Source organism: Littorina saxatilis, linkage group LG5 (genome assembly GCF_037325665.1).
Source record: "Littorina saxatilis isolate snail1 linkage group LG5, US_GU_Lsax_2.0, whole genome shotgun sequence".
NCBI classification, from domain to species: domain Eukaryota; kingdom Metazoa; phylum Mollusca; class Gastropoda; order Littorinimorpha; family Littorinidae; genus Littorina; species Littorina saxatilis.
Window position 1 is genome coordinate 19,815,526 of NC_090249.1, and position 10,217 is coordinate 19,825,742.

Genomic DNA, 10,217 nt, shown 5'->3' on the forward strand with positions numbered 1-10,217 from the left:
TTCTTCATGACATTCTGAATCTAAAAATATATACATATGTCATGTTTACTCTTAAAATGTGATCACGATTAACGAAAATTAGATTAATTAGGCTTACGATTAAAATTTAAGAAATCGATCCAACAATGATTTCATCTTATTCTTTATCGTTTCCTGATTCCAAAAACATATAGATATGATAGGTTGTATTCAAAACAAGCTCAGAAAGTTAACACGAATACAGAAAAGCGCGCTTTCCTGCTTAGCACAATACGCTACCGCGCTATTCTGGCGTGTGCATATCACTGCGTTTTGCACGTGGGAGGTGAGCGATTTCCTTCTCGCGGGGATTGACGAAGCTGTACTGTCTTGGTGAAAAAAAATACAGTGCGTTCAGTTTCATTCCATGAGTTCGACAGCTTGACTATCAATCAATCAATCAATATGAAGCTTATATCGCGCGTATTCCGTGGGTACAGTTCTAAGCGCAGGGATTTTTTTATTTTTATTTTTATTTTTTTATGCAATTTATATCGCGCACATATTCTAGGCGCAGGGATTTATTTATGCCGTGTGAGATGGATTTTTTTTACACAATACATCACGCATTCACATCGGCCAGCAGATCGCAGCCATTTCGGCGCATATCCTACTTTTCACGGCCTATTATTCCAAGTCACACGGGTATTTTGGTGGACATCTTTATCTATGCCTATACAATTTTGCCAGGAAAGACCCTTTTGTCAACCGTGGGATCTTTAACGTGCACACCCCAATGTAGTGTACACGAAGGGACCTCGGGTTTTCGTCTCATCCGAAAGACTAGCACTTGAACCCACCACCTAGGTTAGGAAAGGGGGGAGAAAATTGCTAACGCCCTGACCCAGGGTCGAACTCGCAACCTCTCGCTTCCGAGCGCAAGTGCGTTACCACTCGGCCACCCAGTCCTTTTTGTAGTAATTTCGCCTTACGCGACTTGTTTCAGTTTACAAAGTTGTCTCTGTGTTTGAAACTAGCGCTAATGGACAGGACATCTGATAAAGTAAGGTCTTGAAAGGGGTAAATAGTCTTCAATTGGAGGGTCTTAAAATGTGGGTTGCACTGTACACGAACACGGCTGAGGTGCACAAAGCGAAACCAAATGGGTAGTACGCAGTCGCAGGATCGAATTGGTTGAAACTGAGATGTGTTGTGATTTGAACCAAGTAGACCCTGCGGCTTGTTCCCAAGTGGGTGGCACCCAGTTTCGCTTCGTGCACCTAAGCCCTGGACACTTAAGAAACACGCGGGTGGGAACAAGCCGCAGGGTCTGATTAGTTGGTTGGTTAAAATTGTTTATCGTCTTTTCGGCAGTTACTGAAAACTAGAGCTAATGAACAGGAACTCGGAATAAGCAAGGTCTACCAAGAGGGAGGGGGTCGTAATTGGAGGGTCTTGAAAAGGTGGGTCAATTGCACTGTACATGAACACAGGACACTTCACAGCGAGTGGTTGCCTACCTTGAGCGTTTCGTAGAGGCGTACGATGTTGGGGTGACGGAGCTGGCCCAGGATGCGAGCCTCGCGGTGAAGGTTGTTCTTCTGGTACTCCTCCTTCAGCTTGCTGCGGTCTATGATCTTGATTGCCACCTGCACAGCACAGAGAGGTAACAGCTTAAATGTTTGTGTTTGTTTGCTTCTATCATCACCGTTACCTTTGTTGTTTTTCAAACACAAAATAAAGGAGGCATTTGGATACGAAGTTTGCATTGCTCTGTCACTGAGGTGATCTTCGTGGCACTCTTCATTCAACTTGTTATGAGCGTGACTGCCACCTGAACCACACACACACACACACACATACACACAAACACTTAGATGAAGATCTGTTTGTTTGTGGTATATGATCGTGACTGCCACCTGCACAACACACAGGCAGACACACTTAGATGTTGTTGGTTTTTATTATTCTTTTTGATGAACGTTGTCTTGCAATGAGTTTTGCTTGCCAAGTGAGCAACCTATAGAGGAAAACATTTGTATGGTGATGTTAATTTTGAGTTACAGCGTCACATTACTACCGATTGCTTGCCATGTGAACAACGCACACGAAGGACTCGATAAGAAATGCAATACTGAGTTAATGTCGTGCTAGACACCTAAACAGAAGTGCATTATGCTATGATAAGATCATATACCTATGAAATAAATAAATTTGCAATATCAATTCAGCAAAAAAATCTCACTTTCTACAAAACAGCAGCAAGCCGATACATTTGTGATGCGTGTCCCAGTGGAAGAGTAGTCTTTCCCGGCGTAACAACCTGGACAGATCTGGTACCACGATCGTTCTCACAGTAAGGATTGTGACTTTAAGAATCATCGATGAAGGGTATCCTTGAACCTTGTTTTGGTTGTCAACTCTCTTTATGTTTGACAGCAAAATTATGTACAGAGATGATCGTGTACAATGATTCTTCAGAAGAAAAAAATGGCCAAGACAACAAACAACTCTCATTGTTCTCGTAACCCAAATGGTCACCCTGACATTGTCCAGCATACATTGTCCAAACACACGCACGCGCGCACGCACGCACGCACACACGCACGCACGCACACACACACACACACACACACACACACACAAACACACACGCACACACACATACATATACATCCACACAATAGCTTCAAGCACACACGCGCACACACGCACGCACGCACGGGCGCTTGCGCGCGCACACACACACACACACACTCACACACACACACACACACACACACACACACACACACACACAAGCTTCTTCTCCTGTCACGGATCAAACAGTTGCGAACAAAACAAAAACCGCTTGAATGGAATCAAGTCGACAGGCGACGGCTGCCGGCATCAATATTAAATCCATCTTTGAAAAGCTGATTGCAGTTCGCTCCTTCTTTCTTTTGTTGGTCTTTTTGTTCTGGCATTTTGCCTGGAATCGATCCCCTTGTTTGTGCGTATCTGTGTGGCTATTGTGGTCTGTTCTGTCAATAGGTGGAACAGTATTTCAAGCAGATTTCGTTGTAAGAATGTCTCTGTAGATGTACGTACCTTTCCATTTAGTTGTGGGTGTGTGTGTGTTTTTAACACTTTTTGTTTTACAAATTCCCTTTCGGATGTGTCTGTATTTTACCTTTGAACGTGAGAACGACAGTTCAAATGGCAAAAACATGTTGAAACTAATTTTCTATAACTAAAAAAGGAACCATCAATTTGACTTGTGAGTCATAGGTATTGTCGTTATTAAGAGAACACACTGCTTGTTGTTGTCAACCTTGCTAGTGGGTTTTCAACACAAATTAACAAAGCAACAACCACCTAACCAACCAGCCAAGCAGAAAACACATACAAACAAACAGGTCAGACAATCTTCTTCTTCTTCTTCTTCTTCTTCTTCTTCTTCTTCTTCTTCTTCTTCTTCTTCTTCTTCTTCTTCTTCTTCTTCTTCTTCTTCTTCTTCTTCTTCTTCTTCTTCTTCTGCGTTCGTGGGCTGGAACTCCCACGTACACTCGTGTTTTTGCACGAGTGGAATTTTACGTGTATGACCGTTTTTACACCGCCATTTAGGCAGCCATACGCCGATTTCGGAGGAAGCATGCTGGGTATTTTCGTGTTTCTACAACCCACCGAACTCTGACATGGATTACAGGATCTTTTCCGCGCGCACTTGGTCTTGTGATTGCGTGTACACACGAAGGGAGGTAAGGCACTAGCAGGTCTGCACATACGTTGACCTGGGAGATCGGACAAATCTCCACACTTAACCCACCAGGCGGCCGTGGCCGCGATTCGAACCCTCGACCTTCAAAAAGAGTCAATAACAACCAGGCAAACCTACAGTGTTAAATTTTCAGACAATGTATTCAAATCTCTTCTATACTAAGACATAACACATAAGACATAAGATACAGGACATAATACATAAGACATAAGACATAAGATACAGGACATAAGACATAAGATATGACATAAGATACAGGACATAAGACATAAGACATAAGATATAAGATATGACATAAGATACAGGACATAATACATAAGACATAAGACATAAGATACAGGACATAAGACATAAGATATGACATAAGATACAGGACATAAGACATAAGACATAAGACATAAGATATGACATAAGATACAGGACATAAGACATAAGACATAAGATATAAGACATAAGACATAAGACATAAGACATAAGATATAAGATATGACATAAGATACAGGACATAATACATAAGACATAAGACATAAGATACAGGACATAAGACATAAGATATGACATAAGATACAGGACATAAGACATAAGACATAAGACATAAGATATGACATAAGATACAGGACATAAGACATAAGACATAAGATATAAGACATAAGACATAAGACATAAGACATAAGATACAGGACATAATACATAAGATACAGGACATAAGACATAAGATACAGGACATAAGACATAAGACATAAGATACAGGACATAAGATACAAGACATAAGACATAAGACATACGATATAAGATAATGTATTCTCCATATAATTAATCAATGGATGGGAAAAAAGTGTGGTTTGTACTATCCACATTCCGTACAATCGACGTTCTCTTTAATACTGGATGAGAATCAACCCGATACTCGACGGCACGAGGGTACCATAGGCCCACACGAGGGTACCATAGGCCCACACGAGGGTACCATAGGCCCACACGAGGGTACCATAGGCCCACACGAGGGTACCATAGGCCCACACAGGGTACCATAGGCCCAAACGAGGGTACCACAGGCCCACACGAGGGTACCATAGGCCCACACGAGGGTACCATAGGCCCACACGAGGGTACCATAGGCCCACACGAGGGTACCATAGGCCCACACGAGGGTACCATAGGCCCACCATGTCTATTCCCCGAGAGCATCTAAAAGTGTTTGCTTAAACTCAACTCGGCCGCGTGCGCACTTAGAAATACAATAGCAGCCCGGGAGCTGGTATGCTGAACTGCATCGTTATGTTTTGTTCATTAGCCTCATTCTCACGCGCGTATTATGGGGGTTCGATCGATTTCTCCTTTCAATAGGATCGGCGTGAGCGCTGAAAGATCAATTCCTCCACGTGTGAATGATTCTGTAGATCTGAGAAACAAAGGGAAGAAAGCGCTCTAAACGTACACGACACGTGCAATAGAGTAAGCGAGAGTTGTGCGGAACCAATCCCCTGGCACCTGAGAGAATAACACGTATGGAAATGAACAAGCAAGCTTTTGTTATGGTTCTGTACACCGGCACAACAGATCCGTTCAGGGTTTTGCACGGGAAAAGTAGGTCTTCAAAAAACGTAAACCCACACCTTACGTCAGAATTAGTTCTTCCAAAACTGCGTCCAAGGCCGAGCTGTTGTTCAAGTGAACTAAAGCCGAAAACAAAAACAACAATAAATACGTTAGTTATTGGAACGTTTAATCATAGACAAAACCAAAGATTCATCAGTACGTCAACCAGTCATCTCTGAAGTTGACGCCGGGACAATCAAAAACAGTAATGAAACAATGATCAGAAATAAAGCTTAGCTTAGTTTTCAGCCAGCTACTTCTGCTAATCAGTAGCGTACGGGATATAAAAAGAGCGGGGGAGGGGGGGGGGGTGCAGGGGGTAGCTTGGGGAAAGAACGACAGGCCTTTCGGGGGGTTGTTGGGGGAGGTTATTGTGGTAACTGTAGATTGCACCCTGGATTAGGGGCAACTACTCTTGCATAACGGTAGCATGCAAGGGGACTGTATTCGGCTGAATACAAATGGCTGTTAACCTAACGGTGTTCCATGTGTCTACTTATTCCTAAACTGTCGTCTACTTCAGTTATGGAGAGGGAATGATGCGTGTCAGGGGAAGAGGTAGAGAACAAAAAGCAGGGGTCTATAACATCAAACCGCCATGATGCCAGCCGAGCGAGCAGGGAGAAATGTGTCATGGAATGACTTCTCAGTCGGGCCAGCTCCGCTCAGGGCTCCAATCGGATTGAATGCGGCTGACGACAGGGTGACAGCTCCCTCCATCGTCCTAGAGGGCGCAACAATCGGCTTGGCCCGGCCGGCCCGGCCAGCAAAAAAACACCACCAGCGGTAAAACGGTCTCAGACTTGATGCGAATATGTGTGGAAGAACACAAACAACTTGACACACACACACACACACGCGTATACACGCACGCACGCACGCACGCACGCACGCACGCGTACCAGTACGCACGAACTCAAACACACACACACACGTACACACACGCAAACACACACACACACACACACACACACACACACACTCACACATCCACGAAAAAGCTTCCAGCTTCGACCACTGACTTCAATCAGATTTGTCTGCACCCCTCCCTAACCCCCCTGCCCAGGCCTCCTTCATTCACCACTTCCCCCTCCATCCTCGGACAGCAGTCCCATCTCCATCAAGAGGTATGCGGAAAAGCGGTGTGCGAAACGATTCTGATGCGCGTTGACTGCAGTAAACAGTGATGGCATGGTACAGCGCGCTATTGGTGACAGCACGACAACAGAAAGCATCCAATGTGGGAATAACGCTGACAAGACTCTTCTGAAACTGGGCTAGTAGTAGGGATGACAGCAAAACTGTGTGACCGGTTGTGATTGAGATTTGGTTTGCGTACCACCATGCCTCCCCTACCCTTCTTCATCCCCGTTTACAACTTCCCCCAACTTCCCCCATCAGACTCCCACCCTGAGGTAGAAAAGAAATGCTTATGTTGCACACAGACAGTCTGCAACAAACAGCAATGGGACAGTAGGGCTCTGATCTGACAGCAGAACAACAACACAACATCCAAATTGGGAACAAAGTCGTCAGAGACTTCATTGAAGCTGCTTTACACCCCCCCCCCCCCCCTCTTCCTACGAAAATCTCCAACCGCCCTGTTAGAGACAGAAGGTCGGAATCAGAAGCGATGGAACTGATGAGCCGTTGAACAGCAGGCCAGTGTGCTGATAGTGAAAACATCCGGAGAAAATATCCGGTAAGACGGCAAGAGACAGTAACTTTAATCGGATTTGGTCTACATGCATACAACCTCCTCCCCCCCCCCCCTCCCTCCTGCCAGATAGAGGTTGCTAGAAAAAAAATATACCTGAGTAGTGATGTCAATGTGCACTGGCTGCGGCAAACGGCAGGAGAACAGTAGGCCTATGTGATGACAGCAAAACAACAACAAAAACATCAAGTGCTGACAGCAAAAACATCCGAACATATCCGGTGAGACGGCAAGGAGACAGTAACTTTGATGGGAGTTGGTCTACAAGCATAACCCCTCACCCACCCCCCACCCCTCTCGCCTACTGTCTGAGGTAGATAGAAAAAAAAACATGAGAAATTATGTCAATGTGCACTGACTGCATCACATAAACGCCATATGAGACCACTAGACCTATATATAATTATGTGATGACAGCAAAACAACAACAAAAACATCAAGTGCGGTCACAACAGAGACGTCAATGGGATTTGGTCTGCATCCCTCTCCTCCGCACACACACACACACACACACACACACACACACACACACACACACACACACACACACACACACACACACACACACACACACGCACGCACACACAAATAAGAAAATGGAAGACATGACAGGTGATGGTGATGCCCACTGACTGCGGCAAACGGCATGGCGACAGCAGGCTTCATGATTGTGCACTATAAGCAAAAAAAACCCACCCACAAAATCACAAAAAACGTCCCGAGCGAAGACAGCAAAAAATAGACTTCAATTGGATTTTATCTGCATCAACAACCACTACCCCCCACCCCCCACCCCTCCCCTCCAAGAGATGGGGGACCGGAGAGGGGATCTGTGTGGATGCAGATGAAATCCAATTGAAGTCTCTGTTCCGCCTTCCCCCCCCCCCTCCCTTCAAAAACAAAATTTAAATAAATTGCTATTGATGAGCACTAACTGCACCAAACAGGGGTGCATGGGAACAGCAGGGGGGAGGGCGATTATAAACTGATAGCCAAGTGTTTGGCAAAAAGGTTAGGAAGCGTTATTGGTGATATTGTTCAGAAAGATCAAGTCGGTTATATTAAAGGCAGAAAAGTATCTACAATATTAAGGTTAATTGATGATGTAATCGAACAGTCACACGAATTAAATCAACCTGGCCTGTTGGTCGCAATTGACTGTGTTCAAGCGTACGATAGTATTTCAAAAGAGTTTATTATTAAAGCCTTTCAAAAATTCGGGTTTGGGCCAGAATTTGTTCAATGGGTGACTGTGTTAATGAACGATACGGTTAGCTCAGTGCAGTATTGTGGATGGTTGTCTGATTTTTTTGATGTGAAAGCCGGGATTCGTCAAGGGTGCCCGTTTTCATGTTTGGCCTTTGTACTGGCCATTGAATTGTTGGCATCAAAAATAAGACAGTGTAGACGTATTAAAGGAATTTCGTTATGGAACAATGTTGATATTGCAACTGTTATTAAAATTGCTCTGTATGCAGACGATATCACCCTTTTTTTAAAGGATGAAATTGATATGTATTATGCACTTGAAATAATGAATGACTTTTCTAGCTTTTCAGGCTTAAGGATACATAAGAGAAAGTCTGAGGCGATGTGGTTGGGTAGTAGAAAACATTGTGATGAAACATTTTATAATTTTGTTTGGAAAAAAAAGTTGAAGATTTTGGGTGTATATTTTTGTAATGATAAGAGTGCTTTTTTGGTAGAAGATAACTGGACTGGAAGAATAAGGAATATTAAGCGATTGATTTGTGCATGGGAGAAGCGAAATTTGAGCATTGTAGGAAAAATATGTATTGTGAAAACGTTTTTAATTTCACAATTTGTGTATATTATGCAAGCGTTTGTATTACCTGACTGTGTTTTGAATGAAGTCAATACCTTATTGTTTAGATTTTTGTGGCGAAAAAGAGATTGTAATCGGAAGGCCTTTGAAAAGGTGAAAAGAAGCGTTTTATGTTTTGAAATTGAAAAAGGTGGTTTAAAAATGATCGATATTAGGCAAATGCAAATTTCTTTTTTATTACAATGGGTTTCACAACTGACTACATCAAATGAAAATGATAATTGGAGTTTCACTCCAAAGATGATGTATTTGCGTTTTGGAAAGCATTTTGAATGTTTCTTATCGAATGTAAACAGTGCAAGATTTAAAGGGTTAGACCTAGTGAAATCACACTTTTGGAAAGCAGTATTAAAATATTGGCTGGATAATAATCACTACGATCGTGGGACAGTCGGGCCGACTTTATTATGGAATAATGCATGCATAACGTATAGTGGCAAAGTTTTATTTTTTGAAAGTTGGATACAACGAGGTGTATTGGTATTAGCTGACATTGTACGTTCGGGAGACATATTATCATATCAAGACATATGTGATTTAATTAGATATTCGCCAAACCGAATTCTTGAATATAATGTTGTAAAAGCTGCTGTGTCATTATTTATGAGAAAATTTTTTGTAAATATGACTGATGATGTTTGTATTACCTTACCACTGTTTAACGGCAAAAATGTGTTAAGTGCCAGAGAATATAGGAAAGAGATTATTAATATGAAAACAGATGTTCCATGTTCCGGAGGATTTTGGAAGAGAAAGTTTAATGTAGAAATTGATGAACGATCTTGGATAGTTGCCTATCAGTCAACACAAGAGACTAGATTAAGAGTTTTACACTGGAAAATTATGCACAACATTTATCCGACCAACATTCTCCTGTGTAAAATGAAAGTAACGGAAACTAATAAAATTTAATGTAATTACTGTTGTGATGTAACTGATTTCATTGAACACTTCTTTTTTGAATGCCCGGTTGTATACAAATTCTGGAAGTTTATTGAAGAATTTATTTTTCGTACTTTAGAAATTAAGATTGTTTTGAAAGTTAGTGATGTTTTATTTGGTATGCATTTTGTAATGGTGAAAAAGGCAACTATGTATAAATTGAACCACATTATCTTAATCGGAAAGATGTGCGTTAGTATATATAAAAAAAACACGAAATTCGTTTTTACCGTTGGAAAGTATTTTTAATAGGCAGTTACAGATAAGAAGCATTTTTGTGTGAGTGTTCGAAGAACAAAACGTTAAAAAAATTAGCTTGTTGTACTCGATAAGTTGTATTTAATTCATTGTATGAGATATTGTTAATTGTTGTTATTTATTTGAATAAAACATTT

General features: G+C 42.2%; 1 protein-coding gene across 1 annotated transcript in view; it reads right to left on the reverse strand.

Annotated features, from left to right (window-relative positions):
* Positions 1 to 1,342: 1,342 nt before the first annotated feature.
* The window catches only part of LOC138965836 (uncharacterized), a 55,356-nt gene continuing 46,481 nt past the window's right edge, over positions 1,343 to 10,217 (reverse strand). Inside the window, exon 2 of the mRNA XM_070337933.1 lies at positions 1,343 to 1,607. Coding sequence (XP_070194034.1) covers positions 1,458 to 1,607 — 150 coding nt within the window. The 3' untranslated portion in view covers positions 1,343 to 1,457. The remainder of the gene's footprint in view (positions 1,608 to 10,217) is intronic.